At 34.5% G+C, this 23,854-nt stretch overlaps 1 protein-coding gene across 1 annotated transcript in view; it reads right to left on the bottom strand.

Annotated features, from left to right (window-relative positions):
• Nucleotides 1-962: 962 nt before the first annotated feature.
• Nucleotides 963-23,854, bottom strand: part of LOC149562476 (fanconi anemia group D2 protein) — an 80,849-nt gene continuing 57,957 nt past the window's right edge. Inside the window, exon 3 of the mRNA XM_089825959.1 lies at nt 963-1,271. Within this exon, the coding sequence (XP_089682085.1) occupies nt 1,152-1,271 (120 nt within the window). The 3' untranslated portion in view covers nt 963-1,151. The remainder of the gene's footprint in view (nt 1,272-23,854) is intronic.

Genomic DNA, 23,854 nt, shown 5'->3' with positions numbered 1-23,854 from the left:
GGCAATCTAACAAGGTGCAGTAACTAGGTTACATGCCTTGGAAGGCATTGGATTATGTGAGTGGGTGAGGATGGTATGGGGAAAGGCACCTGTCTTCCCATCTTTTTGGGTGTATGGTGTTTTTTTAATAGAAAAGTTCCCCTCTCTCTTATTAATGAGGGCCAACTTCATTCATTGGTTTAATATTCCCTCTATTTTTTTTATTGATGATTATAAGGTACTACTTTTTTTCACTTAGGTCTAAGGGGTGAGTTCCTAGGTCCTTCATAATTCTTGACTTGACATAACTTTTGTTGAATATATATATATATATATATATATATATATATATGAAATCATGACACAAGGGTCACTAACTCATATGAGTCTTCTCTTATTTTTGAACTAGCTATTTGAATAGATTCTAAGTCTTTTAATGAATTTTTATGAGACATGATGTTAGGGAAGATTTTGATTGAGTATTATAATGGATTGTATAAGACAATGAATCTTTTCCACTTCTCATACAAATTTCAGAGAATTTAAAAGTGCATGTACAGGCTTACTTTATTTTGAAGTTTAAGCTATGAAAGCTATATAACTCATCTTTTTGATTGAACTATATTTAACATATCGGATTGGCAGCAATATGACCCTTCTTCCACATTTTCATGTAAATACTTAGATTATGGATGCATTTAGGAATCACTTGAATAATTATTTAAAACATGAAATGAATTGAAGCATTATCAAGCATGAAGTTAATAGTATTTCTTTACATGAACATTCCAATTGAAATATATTCTCTTGCATTACTTTGTGATTCAATTGATCATGATACCAACACTGCCTATTCAACACATAATTATCTAAGCATTGGCTATCCTTTGAAATGAGTCTACTTTACATTCAAACATGACTATCTTCCATTTTCTTTCCTCTAATGCATGACATTAAATCTTTCAACACAAAAACATATGGTATATCTAAAATTCTTTACTTCCTCATGAAACCATTCTTCATAGTGCTATGCATAAAATGTAGAGAGCTTCTTGTAGCACAATATACAAAGCAACAAATAGAATTTTGTCCTTGCCAATACAATGTTCAAAGGCATGGAGGAATGCATCACACAATGTAACCACTGAGATTTTAAATTTGAAATATAATGCTTAATGCATGGAGGAGGACTTTGTCCTTCCAAATGCATTACATAATGACATATCCCTTCCTTGTTCCATAAATACATGAGTGATACCAAACTTTTTTCCTTCGATCCAAAAGCACAAGACCTGCAAAAAAACATTTACATAAGAGCCATGGAGGGTCACCTCTCATCCTAGGCTTCTAAGAAGCAACCCACCAAGTCAGGGAAATAAGGCTCAAACAGAGTTATATTCAACATTTCACAATGCATGCAACACAATATCACAAATACATTTACAATCCCTCCAAGGATTAACACAATGATTCACCATTGGAATCATGAAATAATGGGTAAAGGTGGGATCTCGAAAGAGGAGAATGCCATATCCATATACACATAAACATTTTTTAATTGCATAATGCCTCTTCAAGGCTATCAAAATATGTCCTCCTTATCACAAAAATACACTTATACCTCCCATAATAACAAACAAGGCATATGACTTCAATAGAGCCCATACCCCACGAACAAACAAAACCCTCTCCAAGAGGAAAAATTCTCAACTTCAATGTTGAGCCCAACTAACCCCCTTCACCCAAGGCACCTCTTCCCTCCCAAGGGTGAGTGAAGCCTTCACACCTATTAACAACAATGGCACATACCAAAAATCTCAACACAACCACATTACATGAACTTTAACACCAAATGAACATGAACAACATTATTGAGCAAGTACAATGAGAGTCATGGCATGGAAACCAACCTTGGTCCAAGCTAAAGGCAATGACAGTCGACGGAGATCCCCCTTATCCTTAATCTTTCTCTTTTTCAAAACCTTAGTTGTCTCTAAACTTAGAGAGTGGGTGAACACCCCACTAGTTTGTCCCAGTATCCGTAGAAAGGCTCTCCCACTATCTATTTTGGCAAAAACATCAAGCCATTACCTCTTACAACCTTGTCCCCCCAAGTTTTTTATTCTCAACCTAGTGGAAACATGGGGAAGAATTCATGTGACAACTCTATTTTCGAATTGGTGGAAGAATGCATTTGTAAAGGGGCCCTCTAGGCTAGCTAACCATTAACATTGTCAAATTTAGGCCCCTAACATGTTATACTAACATGTGGGTGGTTTATTTTCACAAAAAGGACACTTTGGGACCACATAATGACCCTCTAAAATCCTTGTCAAGTTTGAATTCGAAATTCCCCTTGATAGTGACCCATCCTATCCTGTCTCTAAGTGGATTTTCTTAAATCTTTTGAAAGGAAATTAGTTTAAGGTCAAGTGCAACCATGACTTAAAACCTAGTTGACATGTCATCAACACATAAACAATTTACAAGTGTCAAGTGACACATTAAAACATATTACACACCAAAATGACATGTCCCTAATTCATTCATGAATATACATTTATTACACACGTGTAACTTACATTTACAAAATAAACACATCACAATGAGGCTTTTTGAATCTTCCAAAAATTCGCCTTGGCTATACTATGTCCACATAAGTTTGGGCCTTGTTTCCCCAATAAAATTTCATGGTTCAATTGCCTACGCAGTAAACTCGAACATCAATAGCCCAATGAAAAATCATATAAAATACATGTATATAAGTGCATGAAAAATTCCATATTGAATAATTCGCATTAACATACTCAATTATCCTATTCAACTTTATTTTCTAATAAACTTTTATTTTCTAACCATTTTTAGATAAAGCATCCAAAATATTAAACTATTAGATTCTGCATATCAATATTAGTATATAATTAAATGTTCCAACTAATATTTTAAACCACATCATAATCCATTTCCGATCATATTGATGAAATGTTGAATCTACAATGTTAAATCAGCCAACATGAAAATTAGTTCTAAATGCATATCTTAGATCAAAATCTCCTAAATGTAAACATCAAAACTAGCATCCTTTGATTCAATTAAATGTGGTTTGATTACTAATAGTATCTCGTTATCATTATGAGACAATATATTATAAGGTGTATCAATTATGTTAGGAAATCAGGATGTGTGCATAGTCATATAGTTTTCCAAATCAATCATAGAATAAATCTAGTACATTTTATTGAGCCTTAAAATATATCCTTGTGAATATCAACATATCCACCTAATACTACTTGCACAATAATTGGCTTATTGAATTACATCTTACTAAGTTCTACTGTGTAGACACTTGTCCGATTTTTGTAACAATTTTCATCTATAACTATTAGTAATGTTCACAAGGGTGCATGTTGATTTATCTTTCCAAAATTCAATTATCCTAATAGCCTATATAGTATAATGAACTCATCAACATAGTTTCTAAGTTATGACATCTTGAGTCTTCATTCCATAGGGTCTTAGCTTATCATTCTAATGTAATTTCGAATAGGGTACTTAGCACTAAAATATACATTAGTCTTAATAAGATCTCTAGTTCACTATTGATGAGGGAAAATGCCAATCATGGCATACTTATATTTAAAGCCTTCTTACCATCATTCTATCATAAGGTGTATGGTAACAGGCTATAATTCACAAGAGACAGAAACATAACATCTCTACTCCTTTACCTTCCTAGATCTAACCATATTCATTTTATTAAGATTTATAATAGGGTACTAGGGAAGGGGCCTTACAAGGAGTCAAAATACTTGAGAAATTAGAAACCTCCATCTTATGCTTTAGCATCAACTGAGATCTAGGTTTAGCAAACAGACCAAGCCTAGTTCCAATAGGTCTATCCACATGATTAGTTCTATCCTCACCACTAGATCTAGTAACTTCAAAGTCTTTAATAACTTTCTCATAACTACTCCAATACCCACATGCCTAGGTACACCACCTAAAGCACTTACAATTTCAGCAATCATGTTACTCTTCATTAGTGCAATCTCAGATCTGAACTTTTCTTATCTTCTCTGAGATCCTTTCTTCCACAGCATCACTAAGATCATCAATTTCCCTAGGGTCCAATCTTCTTGGAGGCATCTTCCAAAAATTTGCAAACCCTCAGCAATAGATCCATCAATCTAAACGATCAATTAGCCATAAGATCAACCTTCTCTGCAAATCCTAGTGCAAATTGCCTTAGCTTTGGTGATCTGTCGACACACTTAGGAACAACCTTCACTATGATACCATCTGATGCAGTACAAGGAAGGAGAATCCCCAAAGGAGATGTCCAACCCACCAGCAAACAACCACATATCATAAATATAACAAAAAAATAAAAATAATGCAAGATCTAATACCAAATCACAATTCTTTATTCATAGATGTAACTAATTACATGCAATATGCCTAGCTGTAAGGCCTTTCGGGTTAGGTCCAAATACAAATAGCAATTAAAAAATCAATTATGCAAGATCCAACAAGATACAACTTACAAACCCAATCTCAACTAGTCTAGATACACAACTGGATAAGAACACCAAGAAGGATCCACACTTGTCCCCTTAGGTCCACCAAGTAGTCCTCTAGTTCCTAAGCTCTAGCCCTAGCTCTTCAAAAACTACATCTACCCTTCATTCCCTTCTCAAAGCTAGAATGATAACTACTTCTTCTAATGACTAAAGACTCCATAAAACCCCTTACTTATACCCAACTAAGCCATAGGTCGGCCCAACTTATTACAAACTGAATTAAATCCCTTACATTAAATATAGGTCAAGCCACAAGTCAGCTACAACACTAAATTAAATACACATACATAAATTAAATGCCAAAAGTTAGTTCACAAACAACATGGCATCCATAGGGACCAAGACCAAACCAAGTGTCAACAAAACCAAGCCAAGCACTAGTAAATTCCTAAGCATCATCGAGCTGGCAATGCAAACCGAGCACCACCGACCATATCGAGCTCCAAGACCATGTTGTGTTGTAAGAACATGTCGAGCAACATAGTGCAAACCGAGCTCACAAAGTATGTTGAGATTCTAGGCATAAACTATACCCAATAGCGATCGACCACCAATTCCACAACTCCAAAACAAAACTCCCTCAACATGTAGGATCACAAGAAAGCCTAGGATGCTCCTACATCAAAGTGCATTGTTGTTTTTGTATATGTATGTATATATAGATATATATGTATGTATGTGCATATGCATGTATGTATATATGTATGTATGTATGTATGTATGTATGTATGTATGCATATACATATATATACATATGTATATGTATATATATACATACATACACACATATCTATGTGTCTCTATATGTATGTATGTATGTATATAGAGAGAAAGAGATCTTGTAGATTATAAATTATGGATTATAAACAAAAGGAAAAAGAAAACATGACATTAATAATTCTCCATTTTTTTTGATCAATTATGGATAGTTGGATGTGAAAGAGGGCGGAGAGATCAAAATGAGGGTGGAGATCAGTGGAGATCCAGGATTTTGTTGTCGTTCCCCTGTGATCGTTGCATTTCGTTGTCATGCCCTTGTGATCTCTGAATTTTTTTGTCATGCCCTTGTGATTTTTGTTCCTTTTCTTTATGATTTCATTGCCATGTTTTTCCCTTGTGATCTTCATGATGTAGGAGCATCATGGGTTGCACTTCTATCTTCCATGTTGTTAGTTTTTAACTTGCTGTTGAAACTGTATTTTTTAGTTTCTGGGTGCCTGTTGAAGAATATGTAACTAATTTTTCATAATGAATGAGAGGATTCTCCTTTCAAGGATTGAATAGGTTCTAGATTACTATCTATAATTAAAGGAACAAGTTCTAATTCCTCATAAGTTGGGAGATATGAAAATTCTCCCATAGTATCAATTTCTAGCAATTATGCGCGATAGTTCTTTCTGCTTGACTTTTAGGATGGATGCACACTTATCCTTGGTGAATCATCCTTTTTACACTTAAGAGGTTGTAGAGGACCTAAAATAATACCCATAGTTCAAAGTGTGAGTTCTAATTCAATCGGAGCTAGGAGATATTGCAATTTTTCTCAGACATCGATTTCTAGACATTTGATTGTTGATGCAGGCCAACTTGTGGCTCTTCAAGTATTTAATGCTAGGTTTATTTTGATTTAATATTTTTTGAGGGCTCACTTGTGGCTTCTCTATGTTCTAGAATGATCTCTAAGCCATTTTGGCTAGTATAAATAGAGTGTTTAGGCTTAGAGCTAGGGAAGTTTTGAAGAGATGATTGGAGAGCAAAACTAGAAAATGTGAATTTGAAGCTAGATCTTAGATAATGAATGTATTTTGTATCTAGTCATAACCCAGAAGGCCTTATAGTTGGGCATGTATCTGATATTTTCATGAATCAATAAAGAATATTGTTCTCTTTCTCTATTGTATTGTTCCCTTTTGTGTTTTATTTCATTGTGTTAACTCTCGCATGGTGGTTTGGGTAGTTGAATGTGCCTATTGCCCTTAGTTACTCCTGACCTACCTTGCATTAGGTGGTATTAGAGCTTGAGGTTTGTACTTATGGAGATTGGAATGTGTAGAACCCTATTTAAAATTTGATTGTACGGTTGTAGATCTATGGATTTGACTTATAACTTGCAGAGGGTTATGATCTTGCAGGAACCTAATTTGTAAAGATGGTTCATGATAGAGGAAATGATGACAATGCTATATTGGATCAATTGAGACAAATTACAGCTAGATTAGATGTTGTGGAGATAGCCCAGAGGAGAGGAGCACATCTTGATGATGAAGCACTAGCACCAAACCATAATCCAGAACCTAAAGAAGATCAAGATGAGGAAAGATTATTGAGAGTATTATCTAAGTCACATTCAAAGCCTACTATAGAAGTTGTTCCTTATGATAGAAAATTGGATACAAATGTTGTGTTAGATTGAATCTCATATATGGAAAAGTTCTTTGAGTATGAAAACACTCCTGATAATAGGAAGGTGAAGATTGTAGTTACTAGGTTTAAAGGTCATGCTTCACTATGGTGGGAGCATTTTTAAACTTTTAAAAAAAGGAGAGGAAAGGAGATGATTAGAACTTGGCCGAAGATGGTGAACAAGGTAAGAATAAATTCCTTTTTACTGATTACCAAGTTAACTTGTTGAGAAAGATGCAAAATTTGAGACAAAAGGACATGACTGTGAAAGAGTATACTGAGGAATTCTACAAATTGGACATCATATTTGGACATGTGGATGATGATGTTGAGAAAATTACAAGGTACATAAATGGATTAAGATCTAGAATTCAAGATGAAATAAGTTTTGTGAAGTTGGAAAGTGTAAAAGAGGCATATCAATATGCCTTGAAAGCTGAGGAGATCTTGACAAAGAAGCATGAATAAAGACAACGAGGTAGAGGTAGTTCTTATGGAGAAGGTGACAGATCTGATAGTTTTGTGCATGACAAAGGAAAATCTAAATCAAAGAATGATGACAAAGACAAGACCGAGTGGAAAGGTGGTAGTTCATATCGAGGAGGTATTGGATCTTACTGAGGAAGAGGTAATTCTTATCCTAGAGGTGGTTTCCATGGTAATTATTTTAGATGTGGCAAAGAATGACATAGATCTTTTGAATGTAGATCTTCTAAATGTGGATAGAATAATAGAAATGTTGTGATTCAAGGAGACATTGAGAGTTCACCAAGTGGACCTGAGGCTGAAGAAAATCTGATAGTGAGAAGAACCTTATGTAATAAGGGAAGTGATGAGGAACCTATCCTTAGAAGAAGTCTTTTCAAGACCAGATGTAAGATGGATGGAAAATGCTGCAAGGTGATCATTGATAGTGGAAGTTTAACAAATTTGGCATCAGAAGAAATGGTTACAAAGTTTAAGTTGTAGAGGCTGAAACATCCCAAACCTTATCATGTTTCATGGATCAAAGATGAGCATAAGATATTGATAAGTGAGCAATGTATTGTTAAGTTCAAAATTGGACATTACTTTGATGAAGTTTTGTGTGATATTATGCCCATGGATTGTTGTAGTGCTTCTCTCATTTGACTTTTTTAAGTTATCTTAATGGATGCAACCTTGATGATCTTTTGTTGTGATGGGATCATGATTGTGACCCTGAGTGGTCTACACCGTCGAGGTGTTTGGATTTATGTTTCTATATCAGATGCTTTGTTTATACTTTTGATTGATCTTTGAGATTATGATGTGATTTATGGTTCACTGAGGTTTGTGCCAGTGATTACCAGGATCGATGTGGTATCATGAAGTTGTTTTGTGATTACCCTGAGATGTGTGCAGCGATTGCACTATGTTCTTTTACCATGCTACACTAGACTAGGTTCCTGTAGCAGTGGTTAGTCATGTTTATGACTGTGTTTTCTTATGTGTTTTAAGTGCCTTTTTAATGCAGAGTAATCAATCATTATTAAATGCGTAAGTAATTAAATGGATTGTTCATGTGAGATTATTTGGTTATGTGTTGCGGACATTTACCTTGTTACATTTTTTATTAGAGAGATATTTGTTACCCATGTTATGTTTACATTTGAGATGACCTGAGGGTCAGATGTTACTCTTTGATTTCAATATCATAGATTTTAGACTACTATGTTGTTCAGTTAATCATATTACATGATGATGCCATTTTGAGATGACAGTGTGTTTTTATGATGATATTTGGTTATCTGGTTTTTGGACATTCCTCTTATTATGTCAAGTGATGGATTTAATGCTATGGTTATTTACCTCATTACTGCATTGTTATGCTTTATGCAAACGTGAGTGATGTAAATAGATTATTTTAATATAATTAAATAAATGGTTAAATTAGGTGATTTAATGCATTATTGCTTTGACTATGTTATTATATGCAATTGCACTTGATCGTGTTATTTAGTGTGCAGAATTTATATCCCTGGCAGTGGCACATGGAGTTAGTGATTCAGCCATTCATATTTTACCAATGTCATCCTTGTATGGTTGATGTATCCTTTATTAATGTTTTAATTTAAACCTTTCGGTGATTATTAAATCCGAACTCATTTGCATTATGTGATTAGACCAGTAAGCGTGTCTATGCATTTAGAGGTTTGCATTTTCGCGAAAGTTGTTAAGGTAATTTCTGTGTTTTTGGGCTTTCAGGCTTTTTAATTGATTTATTTTAATTTCTGGCAACTTTGCCATAGATGAATTCCTATTTTTAGGAATTAACCTGTTTTCGTTTGGGTCAATTTGGGGTTTAACTAGGTTGGCTGGTTATTTGCCCTAATCGATTATTCACTCGAAAAGTGAATAAATATCCAAAGAGGAATTTAATTCCTCATTTCTCACTTTTGAATTGGAAAGTTGGAGAGTAAAACCCAAAATCCTCTTCATGGCGATTTACTGTTTTGTTCGTTGTGGGAGCTACGGGTGTGGGATCGTTGCAAGGTTGAGCTCGTTGGATCCAGCTCGAGAAGACCTTGGATTGCCGCGATTTTCAGCCACTTCTGCGGGCATTTTTTTTTTTGGATCAATTTTCTGTTTTGCCCTTTTGGCTGTGAGGTAGGGCGTTCCCATTTTATTGTTTCAGCTTCGTTTTTGCTTCTGTTTTTGGTAGCCATTTGGTTGGAGGCTGAGAACTAGTGTTTCCCTCCATTTCTGTATGTTAGTTCTACCCGATTGGGCGGGTATGAACATTTCCATGTTTTTTGAGATGAGGGTTTGGAGTTTGCACCGTTATGCTGGCCATTTTTGCATACGGTGTTCGTTTTCATTTATTTTTGGATTTTTGGGGTTTTTGAACCCAAAGGCCAAATGGGTTTTAATTTTGAAATTCTTTTAAATTTGGGGGTTTTACCTCGTTTTGCATGTCGCCCTATTTTCTCAAGTTTTCTTGGCACAATGTGGGTCGTGGACTTGGATGTTCCATTTGGATATCAGTCAGACCACTTCTACACTATTATGTTGCATCGAGATGCATGTTGCATCGGGATGCATGTTGCATCCGTACTCCCGACGTTGTGTTCGATTGAGTGATTTTATACCTGTTATGGTTTCTTTTAGACCTTTGCTTTTGTTTCGTGAATGCTAGGATTCGTGTAGAATCCATACTCTCAGATTGAAGCCAGTTGAGTAAGTTTATGACTTTTGGTCTTGTTACATCATTGAGATTCATGTAGAATCCATACTCTCGAATTGAGGCTGGTTGAGTGATTTTATGATGTATGGTTTTATTGGCTTTGGGATCTGTGTAGAATCTGTCCTCTTGAGTTACTTTTGGTTGGGTGTTTTGTTTTGCATTCTGTTCTCATTCCTGTCCTTGTGTTATGATCTTCGTGATGGTGGTGCGCCACACACGAGTACGTACGTGTACATTTGTTGGGTGACTTGCAAGTCCCGATCTTCCATGGATTTTTTGGAAGTTATGATCATTGGGGTTGGGATGGGAGTATGCATGCCCACGGGCACTTATAATAGGATGAGCATGGGTAGGGTAGGGTAGCATATGGAGGGGGCTTCTATCTCGCAGCCTAGTGACCTTAGTCTCATAGGGTTGGTGGAGGATAGGAAGTTTTAAATAAGTGATAACTTAATAAAATGTGTGACTGGTAATAAAACTTAAGATAATAAAATGGTACTTTTGTGTATTGGCCTTCCGTTGAGGGAGTTGAGCTACACAGTGTATTGGCCTTCCGTTGAGGGAGTTGAGCTACACAGATGCGAGCTTGGGCTTTTCGATGCCAAGTGACTCTCTATGATGTTAGCCCCTACTAATTAGCATTTTGAGTGTCTGACCAGGACCTATACTCGTTGCATTGTCTTAGATTCTTGGTTGCAGCCATCATACTCTCTGGCGTGAGTGTTAGCCATGGATGTTGTTTTGTGTGTTCTTTTGGTTGGATCTTTATCTCCATCAGCACGACGGGTGTGGACCTTTGGGTGCCACGTGGTTGGGAGGCGTAGCTACCTTCACCATTGCTAGGGACCAGTGTACAGAGACGATCTTTTTGTCCTAGTGCGACTGTTGCTGGATGTCTTCACTTGGTACTTCGAGTTCCGAAGTATGCTTTCTTGTGATTTATGCTTTCATTGGGATGCTTGTATATCATGTTTAGATGATGTTATTTTATTTGACGCATTCCCTTATTATGATGTTTAGCATATGATTAGATGCTGTGAATTGTTGTATTAGCATATCTATTGCTTATTTTTGTTTAGCATGTGATAGGTGATGTTATCTACTGTAGAATTATCTTATGTGTTTTCACTAGCATGTTAGATTTTCTTATGCTTATAGTGTTGCATATTTTTAGTAGTGACATCCCTACTACGACAGTGCCGACGATCTGGTCGGTGGCTTGGGATGTTACATGCGGGGGATGGCTAGGACCCACGATGGTCTTATGATGCTATTGATGGTTGGGAGGAACCATGCACTTATTTTGGTTGTTTAGTTTCTTCTGATATTTTTGTTTACTGCGATGTTTATTTCAGTATGTTCCTTACTATTATGGTTTAGATGGATAGATGTTCTTCTTTTTGTGTTGTTCTTGCACTCGAGTGTTCATTCCTTGAGCCTTTGTGGATCCGGTACTCCCTGGTGTGGAGGTTCTTTGCTCTATTTTTGGTCTTTTTTGCTTTTGGGAGTGTTTTTGTGTTTCTATGGGGGACATTTTTTCAGCATTGTGCAACATAAAAATGTATTGCACACCCATACAAACTGTGTCGTACGATACTGTAAAGTATCACACGCCTTCTTGAAAAATGTCGTACAACATTGGAAGAGTGTTGTATGCCTTCTTGAGAAGTGTCGTACGATCCTATAAAGTATCGCACGCCTTCTTGAGAAATGTCATACGACACTGGAAGAGTGTCGCATGCTTTAAGGAGAAGTATCGCCCTCCCTTAGTAGGAAGTGTCACATGATTTTTTGTAAAAACCTGTGGGGGAAAATAGCAGGCACTTTTTGTCGTGATCCGAACTTTTTGAGAGTTGTTTTGGATACCCTTTTGGGCGTTCTTCAACCCTATGCTGTTGCATTTTGAATTCTATCGATTTCTCTTGAAATCTAGTCTTTGTGTTTCTATTTTTGTCTCCTGGGGTTTAAAATATATCGCTTAAGTATAAGTTGACGTAATTTCTTATACTTAAGATATATTTTAATATATGCGACGAATCTTTTGAGATAGGTTTCAAACCTCTCAGAGATAAGTTATGGATTCTAGGAAATTTCAGGGCTTCAGAAATCCAAACTTAGCCAATTTTCAGGGCTTTAGGATTTCAGGCTTAGCCAAGTTTCAGGATTCTGCATTTTACCCCAACTTGGTGTTTTGTTGATGAGTGGTTGTTTCTTGTGCCCTCATCATGTGCGTTGTCATTGTTGGCTTTGTTTGGGTGTGTCAGTTTGGTAGTGGCGTTTGGAGATTTGTTGGTTGCCGAGATTGTGGTGAAGTCTTTTGTTCTTATCGTTGTGATCCATGTATGATGTTGTCATGTGCATTCATACTTGTAAAAAAAAAAAAAAAATCTTGGCTTGTATTTCATCCTTGTTTCCAAGGATCTCCGGGCAGGGCATTACAATTGTTGTCATATTTTGTTGGTAGAACTTGACAATATGATAGATATGTTGTGCATGATGGAAGATTGAATCAATATACTCTTTGGATAAATGGGAAGAAACAAATATTGTTTCCTTTAATTGAAAGTCTAGATAAGGTCAGTTGTACTACAATAAAAGTTTGCATGGTTAATGGAAAGCAATTTGAAAAGGAAGTAAAGAAGAATCAAGTTTGTTTTACTATAGTTCCTAGATGACCAAGTGATGGTAGTAATGACCAAGTAGCAGAAGTTGATAGTGGTAGCCAAGTACCAAAAGAAATTGTTGAATTGTTGAATGAGTATAAAGATATTATTGTTGATGATATTCTTGATGGTTTACCTCTAGTAAGAAGCATAAGTCATTGAATGGATCTAATTCCTAGAGCTAGTTTTTCAAATAAAGCACCATATAGATTGACACCTACAGAGAACGAAGAAATTAGTAGACAAGTGCATTCTTGTACAATTCTCCATAATTGATCAAAACAAATGGCGAATGATTAATTCCATGCTTTTTGTTTTATTTTGTTTATAATTCATAATCCACAATCCAGAAGATCTCTTTGTATATATACATACATACAGTCATAGACATAGATTTGTGTATCTATGTATACACACACACACACACACACATATATATACATATACACATGTATACATACATGCATACATACATACATATATACATTCATACATATATACATACGTACATACATATATACATATAAATATACATACATATATACACACACAAACATATATACATACATACATATATACACATACATACATACATACATACATACATACACACAGACACATACATAAATCTGCATATGTAATTTTATCACCTTGGAAAACTGTATTTGATCTTGTTAGCTGGGAATGACCAATTGTTCATTTTATTGTACCTGACATGATGACAGTTCTATAGGAATTTGTAATCAATCCACCTATCAACAACTAGACTAATTTAACTAGGTTATGGCTTGTTTCTTTCTAACAAATATTTGCTATGATATGTTTTTGTAAAGTCTCTTGTGAACTCTACCCTTTTTTTTTGGTCTGCATTATTTTTTTTGCAGGATCTTTTGGTAAGTAACTTAGCATGGGTTGAGTGAGTTTTATTGTTTTATTATTTGTATTCTAGAATATGTATGCAAATGGGTCATTTTTCTATTATGCCAAGATCTCTCTATATATATAGGCACACACATATGTGTGTGTATGTATGTATATATACACATATATACATACATGCATACATACATACATACTTAAATATATACATACATATATACATAAATAATAGTAGTATATGTATTGCATTTGCATTTGCTTTGTCATTGCTTATAAGAGTGTTTCAAGGTTGGGAGCCACTTCAACATCCTTTGAATGGTTTAGAGGTAATGTCTTTGTGGCAAAGGCTTCTGCAAGGGAATGAGCCTCATGATTATGACATTTACAGAGAAGAAAAACTTGCTTCTTCAACTCCTTCCACTCTACTCTTTATTGAAGTTATTCTTCCAGCAGTGAGAATAATTGCTACAAATTCCTAGGAGCCAAGGGATTCTAAACCTATGCTACATTTTTTGGTGACATGGGAGAAGTTACAATCGGATTTAGTACTTTATTACATTCTGGATCATATAGTGATACCCAAATTAACAACAATAATATATACTTGGGATCCTCACAGGGAGACGGTGCCAATATATGCGTGGTTACATCCTTGGCTTCCATTGTTGGGCCAACATATGTGATGCAAGAGCATTAGGACATTCAAGGATCCCTAAAGAAGACAAAAGAAGATGGATTAGAGGCAAGGGGGGTTTTAAACCAATAAATTGGCATGTGTTGAAGCTAATCGTGGCCTTAGAAGGCTTTAAAAATGATAAAAGGAAAATGAATCCTAAAGGGCTTGTTAAGGACATTAGGATCTTTGATAGTGAAATATGGGCATAGTGGCACATTGGAGTTAATTGGGTCCTTAGGAGTCTTAGAAAGGTTTAGGATTGGTTAGTTTGGTCTTGAAGACCTAATAGGAAAGTTTGGTGGGTTAATTAGTTATTTTATTCAATAAATTGTAAGTTGGGAAATTCAAATATTTGAATCCCAACGGTTAGTTCCATTTTGGGGGGAAATTAGATTTAATGAGTTTTAGGCATAATTAGGCATTTAAACCAACCCAAATTAGTTGGCATAGTTGTAAGGGATGTTATTAAGTCAAGTTTGAGACATTGTATAGAGAGAGTAGTATTGAGATTGATCAATTGTACACATTGTGTGAATAGAGCCGATGCATGGTGGCTTGACTATCATTTATTTCTTGTAGTCTTATGATCTCATAAGCTGTTTTTCATATTGTTTGATCAATTCCTAATGCATTAAGATTTGTGAAGTTCATTCCTTTCAAGTTCGTTGTCATTGCTTTAAGGGTTTTATTATTTTCATTAACAAGTTTGAGTTTCTACTTGAAATGTTGATCATTCCATGAATGTAGGAGTCTGATTCTCATGGAATGATCTTGTAACAATATGTACAAATCATATCTAATAATTTTTTGATAGGAAGTTCTAAGGATTAGTGATCGCCATTAGAGTTTTTGAAGTAAAGGGCACTAAATTCATGGCTATGGAGCAACATCAAGAGTTCTAGCCATTAGAGGCCCGTGTTCAATGATTTGAAGTGCTTTGGTATGTTGGAGATAAGGTGAAACAACCTTCACTTGATTTTGAAGGTTCTTGGAAGGAAATGATTTAGAAAACCCTGCCTTTGAGGGTTTGTAGGAGATTGATTTGAGGCTTTTGGGGTTACAAAAGTTTTGGAACTAATTCCTTTTAGATTTGGAAGATTTACAACATAAGGAGAGACTATCTAGAGTCTGGGTTCTTGGGAATAAAAGAAACTTGTAGTTGCTTTGTTAAATTTCCCTCTTTTAATGCATTTTTGAGATATAGTATGGTAACATTAGGATATGGTCCAAAGGAACACATGGAACCCTTTTGATATATTGTTGTATGGCTTAATGGGTATTTGAATCTACCATTTTTTGGGGAGTGTTTTGGAAAGTTTGAGAGGAAAACTCACTTTTGTGTCATGGTAGGTCGACACAAAAATTAATTAGGCCTCTAGGACAGTTTGAGGGATTTGGGTGTTGGATGTTACTCAAGGACCAAAAATTAGTTGGAACCTTTTGAATCCACCTTGGCCTAAGACACTCATCCTAATCATTGGGGAAGTGTTGGAGTTATTTGTGTAATTTTTGCTTTGTAGAGGTTTTGGGGAACCTTGTACTTTCCTTATAGGTTTAAGTAGGATTAACTTGGTTTTGACTCCCACCACCCTTACCTTTACATCACTATGGAGCCTTTGTATCCAACCAATCAGTATAAGTTGGGGAATGTGCTTCATGCTTGACATGCAAGTGATGCATCTGCATATGCAATTTTATCACCTTGGAAAATTTGTATTTGATCTTGCTAGCCAGGAACGACTGATTGTTCAATTTATTATACCTAATCTGATGAAAGTTCTACAAGAATTTGTAATCAACCCAACTAATCATTAACTAGATTGATTTAGCTGGTTTATGGTTTATTTCTTTCTAAAAATATCTGCTATGATATGTTTTTGTAAAATTTCTTGTGTACTTTGCCTATTTTTCCTACTTTGTATTATATGTGTACACGATTTTGAGGTGAGTCAGTTAGCATGGGTTGAGTGAGTTTTATTGTTTTATTATTTGAATTTTGGAATATGTATGTAGCTAGATTAATTTTGTTGTTGTGCTAAGATGTAATAAGAACCTTAAAAATAACTCTTTGTATACATACATACATAGACACACACATATGTGTGGCTAAATTAATTTTTTTGTTGTGCTAAGATGTAATAAGCACCTTAAAAATAACTCTTTGTATATATACATACATAGACACACACATATGTGTGGCTAGATTAATTTTGTTGTTGTGCTAAGATGTAATAAGCACCTTAAAAAGAACTCTTTGTATATATACATACATAGACACACACATATGTGTGTGTATATATGTATATATACACATACATATACACAAAGAGAAGATTCTTTATATATAAATACATACATACATAGACACACACATGTGTGTGTATGTACGTATATATACACATGCATATACATAAAGAGAAGCTTCTCTATTCACTTGTTGAGGGAAATATAAAGAGATACAGGTTTAGAAGGAAAAAAAAAGAACATTTACATAGGGATTTCTTCTCCCTTTGAATAAAATCATAGAGAAAGGGCACGAAGTGACGTAGGGTAGGTTGGGAGTAACAAAGGCCAATAGGCACACTTAGCTACCCAAACCACCATGCGAGAGTGAACACAATGGAAGAAAACACAAAACTAAACAACACCATAGAGAAAGAGAATAATATTCTTTATTGATTCATGAAAATATTAGCATACATGCCCAACTATAAGACCTCTTTGGTTATGAAAAGATACAAAATACATTCATGATCTAAAATCCAGCTTCAAGTTTGCACTTTCCAGTTTTGCTCTCCAATCATATTTTCAAAACTACCTTAGCTCTAAGCCTAAACACTCTATTTATATTAGTCAAAATGGCTTACAAATCATTCTAGAACATAGAGAAGCCACAAGTTGGCTCTCAGCAAATATTAAATGAAAATAAACTTAACATTAAATACTTGAAGAACCACAAGTCATCTTACATCAATAATTAAATATCCAAAAATTGATGTTCAAGAAAAATCATGATATCTCCTAGCTCTGATTGAAGTAGAACTCGTGCTTTGAAATATGGGTAGTATTTTAGGTCCTCTACAACCTCTTAAGTGTGCAAAGACTAATTCACCAAGGATAAGTACACATCTATCCTTAAATTCAAGCATATAAAATTGTCGTGTAGAACTGCCAAAAAATTTTACTATGGAAGAATTGGTATATCTCCCAACTTATGAGGAATTAGAACTTGTGCCTTTAACCATAGATAGTAATCTAAGCCTTATTCGATCCTTGAAAGGTGTATTTTCTCATTCATTATGAAAAATTAGTTACATAGTTTGCAACAAGCACCTAGAAACTAGAAAACACAGTGTCAACAAATCACAGTTTCAACAACAAGGTAAAAACTAAAAACATGTAGGACAGCAGTGCAACCTAGGATGCTCCTACATTAGACAACCAAGGATGGAAGAAATGATTCTCTTGAATCATTGAGATGTCACAACTTGAGCTAAATCTAACTTAGATTGAGAAATCCATGAAGCATATTCCATAGGTTTGTTCTTCCACTTCACCAGATATTCATAATAATCTTTTCCCCTTGTGCTCTTACCAATTCTCTGATCCAATATCTGTTCAACTTCTTCAATTTTCTTCTTAGGCTAGTCCTCTAATATATTAACTTCATCATCTGACTCATGATACTTGTATTAATCAATAACACTAAATATAGGAGATATATTCATGCCATCTGGTAACTCAATTTCATAAGCGTTTCCACTGTCAAACTTCTTCAAGATCTTACAAGGTCCAAACTTCTTCATCTTCAACTTATTGTATGTTCCAACTATAAATCTTCCTTTATTCAGATGAACCATTACCTCATCACCAACTTGAAAATCATGATGCCTCCTAGACTGATCAACATTCTCCTTATACTTCTGATTACTTTTTTCTATCCTCAACTTCACTTTCTTATGTAAAGACTTCATAAAGTCAACAAATTCTTCTCCTAAAACACTTCTCTTTTCTTCACCAACAATATCTCTCAAATCTATTACTCCTTTAGGCTTCATTCTAGTAACAATCTCAAAAGGTCTTCCTTGTACTCCTATTCATAGAGTTATTATATGCAAATTTAGCTTGTGCCAATACCATGTCTCAATTACTTGGCTTATTCCCAACTAAACATCTCAGCAAATTACCCAAGCTTCTATTGACAACCTCTGTCTATCCATTTGTTTGTGGATGGAATGTAGAACTAAACTGCAACTTAGTACCCATCTTCTTCCACAAAGTCCTCCAAAAATAACCAACTTACTGTCTCTATCAGAAATAATACTTCTTGGTAATCCATGCAATCTTACATTCTCTTTAAATAAAAATTCAGCAACATGCTTAGCATCTAATATCTTCTTACATGATATGAAATGAGCCATCTTAGAAAATCTGTCCACTACAACAAATATGGAATCATACCCCTTCACTATCTTAGGTAATCCAAGAACAAAATTCATACTGATGTCACTCCAAGGTTTCTCAAGAACAATAATAGGTGTATACAAACTAGTATTTTGACTCACTCCTTTTTTAATTTGACAAACTCCACAGCTCTTTAAAAATTTCTAAACATCCTTATACATTTGTGGCCAATAATACTTCTCTTTCAGAAAACTCAATGTCTTATCAATCCCAAAATGTCCAACCAATCCACCACTATGCTCTTCCTTGATTAGATTCAACCTCATAGAACTTCTATGAATACACAACTGAATACCTTTGAACAACATACCTTCTTGAATAAAATACTCATCATACTTACTAGTGTGATAGGTTACATTTGGTGCTCTACACTCTCTCCACGCCTCAAAAAAATCTGGACCAACATCATACAACTCTTTCATTTCAGTCAACAAAGAATGTCTTCTACTCAATACATCAACAACTCTATTAGTAGCTCCACTCTTGTGCTTGATTACAAATGTAAAATTTTGTAAATACTCAACCCATTTCATATGTCTTTGATTCAATTTATGTTGACTTCCCAAGTATTGTAAAGCTTTATGATTAGTATACAACATAAACTCCTTAGGAATCAAATAATGTCTCCACTTCTTCAAAGCTTGTAAAATAGCATAAAACTCTTAGTCATAGAAAAAATACTTCCATTTAGTATCATCCAACTTCTCACTAAAGAAAGCAACAAGTTTACCTTCTTGACTTAATAGGGCTCCTATTTCACTGCCACTTGCATCACATTCAACTTGAAATACCTTATTGAAATTAGGCAAAGCTAATACAGGTGATTCAACAACCTTTTGTTTCAAAGTCTCAAAACTCTTATCAACTCCATGTGTCCACTTGAATTCCTTTTTATCTCCCCTCATTCTCTCAGTCATAGCATTACAAACAACATTGAAATTCTTTATAAACTTTCTGTAAAAACTAGCCAAACCATGATATGATCTTAGCTCACCCACATTTTCAGGTGTAGGCCACTCCAAAATTGGTTTAACCTTCTCAGGATCCATCTTCAATCTATTAGTTGAAATCAAAAATCCCAAATACATGATTTTCTCTTGCATAAAAGAACACTTTTTCAAATTAATCAACAACTTTTCCTCTTTCAACCTCTACAATACTTGTCTAATATGCTCAGAATGTTCTTCCTTAGTCTTATTGAATATCAAAATATCATCTAAATAAAGAATAAAAAACTTATCCAATAATCTTTTCAAAACTTTATTATCAACCTCATGAAAGTACTAGGTGCATTAGTCAAAACAAAAAGCATAACCAACCATTCATACAAACCATCTTTTGTCTTAAAAGCAACCTTTCATTCATCACCTTCTTTGGTTCTGATCGAATGATAGCCACTCTTCAAATCAATCTTGGTATAATACTTTGCTTCACTTAAACAATCCATTATGTCATCCATCATTGGCATAGGAAACCTATATTTCATTGTTATTTTATTAATAGCTCTAGAATCAGTACATATTCTCCATTCTTTGTTCTTCTTAGGTGCTAATACAACAAGTACAACACATGGGCTCAAACTTTCTCGGATTAATCCCTTTTGTAGCAATTCATGAGGCTGGAGAGCTCCTAATGAGAGTGGAGAGCTCTGAACGTTGGTGGAGATCAATGGAGATCTAGGATTTCATTAGTGTGCCCTTGTGGTCATTGCATTTCGTTGTTGCGCTCTTGTGATCTCTACATTTCATTTTCGAGCCCTTGTGATCTATGTATATGTATGTATGTATATAAATATATATACATATGTATGTGTATACATATATGTGTGTGTGTACACATACATACACACACACGTGTATGTGTGTGTGTGTCTATATATGTATGTATGTATACAAACAGAGAGATTTTGGCACAATAGAAAAATAATAAAACTCACTCAACACATAACATGGCCACAGATGCAATGGAAACGTCTATTGGTAAGTAGATTCCTCTTTTTCTATCTCATTTTTCATGTGTTAATTTCACTTGAACTATTATTTCTTAAGGGGCATTTTGTAATATTTGATTCATTTTATACAGGAGGCGATGAGGACATTCCTGTATGTACCTGTGTTAAATGTAAAGGAGCACTAAAGAATTGTGATGAATTGCTCATGAGAAATGAAGATGGAATTCCCTTAAGAGTAGTCCAACTTCCATGTACTTTAAAGATTGATTATTTCTTATATATTTAAGATGTTAACCGGGAATCTAGATGTTTTTTGTGGGGGAATGAGCTTCTACCTTCACATAGTTGGCCCTGATTAGTAGAGAATATTAAACTATTCTCAAAACCAAGTTAAGCTCAACATTAACCTATGATTGCATGACAGCTAACTATCTGAATCTCTTGGTTGTAGGCAATGCAGAAGGAGGCCATAGTTTAATATGCAATCTCAATTCATATTCATACGACATCGAGTGGAGCTAAAAAATGCAACAAGTTTGTATTTTTGTTAGGTCTTTAATTAGGTATTTTAAGTTATAGAACATCACGAACATTGTAACTTTGACTCTTATAGGAAAGGGTGATATCCACATGCTAGCAAATCAAGACTTTCTATGTGTTGGCTTGTTGAGGACATTCTCTCGGCCATAGTAGCTAGAATTCTAATGTTCATGATGGTCTATAATTTTAAGAACTTACTAGACCTATTAAATAAATATAATCATGGTGCATTTTTTCAGCTCTGCCTATTGTCAATGCATATAGAATGCAGTTTCACATGCATTCTCAATTCAAAGTGGTGAAATCTTATTTTAGCCCTAATTAGTATAGAATAGTAAACTATTCTTGAAACCAAGTGAAGCTCATCATTAACCTATGGTTGCATGACAACTAACTATGTGAATCTCTTGATTTCAGGCAATGCAGAAGGAGGCCATAGTTCAATATGCAATCTCAATTCATATGCCATGGTTTTTGGTCAATATGACATTTATGCAATTTTAAATACTGCAAACATAATAGTTAAGAATGAGCTTTGGACATTGAAAGGAACATTACTATATGTCTTCTACACTTGACTAGGAGGATAAGTCTGTACCTACACAAAGAAGACTAAGTAACCTTTCAACAATTTCATCATCCCAAGATCACCAATTAGACTTTCGCATGAGTATTTTTTTTGTCTTTAAAGATTTGATAGTGTTATGGGTTCCTATTTTGAAATGGATACATGTAATCAAGAGTTGTTTTAACTCTTTGTTGGTTGATGTTGCACTAGCAGCTGAACTTAACAGTTGGAGAGGAAGTTGAAATAGAATATGAAGTAGATGGTTGGTTCTATGTGAGTAAACATATTTAACAAGAAATAATTGCATCTCTAGACCAACCTATTTTACTAGCTAACCTTTTATATATCTAAATTATTGCAGGTAAGGAAAAAATGACCTAGAAGAGATGGTAAATGGTTGGATTGGTCCTTGTGCTTTATGTAAGCCCTTCTTGGAGCAATTTTTATATAGCAAAGAAATAGATATATAGCCCTTCTTTCCAAATCTTATCTAAATTTAGACATGATCTAGCCTTGTTTATGTCCATTATTGCCTGAGTTTTGCTTGTTTTGTTTGAAACTAGATGTGCATTTAAAAATAATGGCTTTATGTAGATCCATCGATTATTAATTCTTTTATATTTTATCCTCGAGTCATCTATCTTCATGTTGTTTTTGAACTGGGTCATAAGTATTAAGAGAGATGATTCTATTAGCCAAAATAATAAAAGTGAATATTGCAATTGTTCATGTATTAAATTGTATCAGAGATTGCTCCACATGCTTCACAACCCTCTTCAAAATAGACACAATGTGGCACACTGCCTTCGAATAAGCATTTCAATCTATGCTTTTGATTTGTCTTTCTCTAAATCCAAATGGGGATACATGGGCATAAGATGTTTGGAAGGCACATGTAGCTCTCTGGTAGCAAGAGAACAACAGGGGGCTTGAACATGTAGCCATCTCATCACAAATATCCATTTGGTCACTTCTATAACTTCTTGTTGTTTCCTTATACTTCTACTTTTCGTGCCTCTTGGCTTTGAAGAAGCTTCTAGAAGAAGCTTTCTACCTCTTTTCTTCACTAAGTTACTCATGGCCTTCATAGATTGAATGAAATGGGAAACCCCTAAATACTTCTAAACAAAACCCAATATTATAAATATGGCACCAAAAATAAACAAATATTAGATCAACAATACATCACCACAAAAATATGTTATCTTACACATTATAGCGCACATTTTTACATCTAATACTAACCCATAATTTGGTTTGTTAAAACAAAAGAAGAAATTTGAATTGCTAAAGAAGAAGAAGAAATTATTCTTTGTTCACCTATTCTACAAACAAACTAAATTGTAACAAAAGGAATTAAACTTGTTCTATGCTTACCTATTTTCCAAGCAACACACTAAATAGTAATAGAAAATACGTTCTAAAATTATGTTCTACATCACCTACTTACCAAACCATTGTCTAAATTGTTTTAAAAAATTATTATGTATTAATCTATTTCCCAAATAAAATGCATTATATCAAATTTAATACATTTCATCCAGTTGTAGTACTATTTGTCGAGATTTATGATGAAAGAGATTCAAATTAAAGCTCTCCAAAAGTTTTAAGATTTCTACAATCTACTATAATGTCTGATTTTTTCTTTAGCTCTCTTGCATTCTAATGATGAAATAGTCCTTTACACAATTATATTCAAAAACATTGTAACACATTTTCAAACCAATTGAAATAGCAGCAAATGTAGATGACCAAAAAAAGGGTTTACAAAAAAAGATAATAAATGGGCAGCCAAGCAACATAGAGAGAAAAATACCTAGGGCTAGAAAACCCTAATAACTTTGTTTAGAAACTATGAGTTGTTCTTATAAATCTATTCTAAAACTTAGCTTTTGCAGGCTACAACATTCAAGATGGTACAATATGCTTATTTTAGTGGAAGGACA

Source organism: Cupressus sempervirens, chromosome 4 (assembly GCF_028749045.1).
Source record: "Cupressus sempervirens isolate cs-2001-9-10 chromosome 4, ASM2874904v1, whole genome shotgun sequence".
Taxonomy (NCBI): domain Eukaryota; kingdom Viridiplantae; phylum Streptophyta; class Pinopsida; order Cupressales; family Cupressaceae; genus Cupressus; species Cupressus sempervirens.
This window is presented reverse-complemented; position numbering and strand designations above follow the sequence as displayed.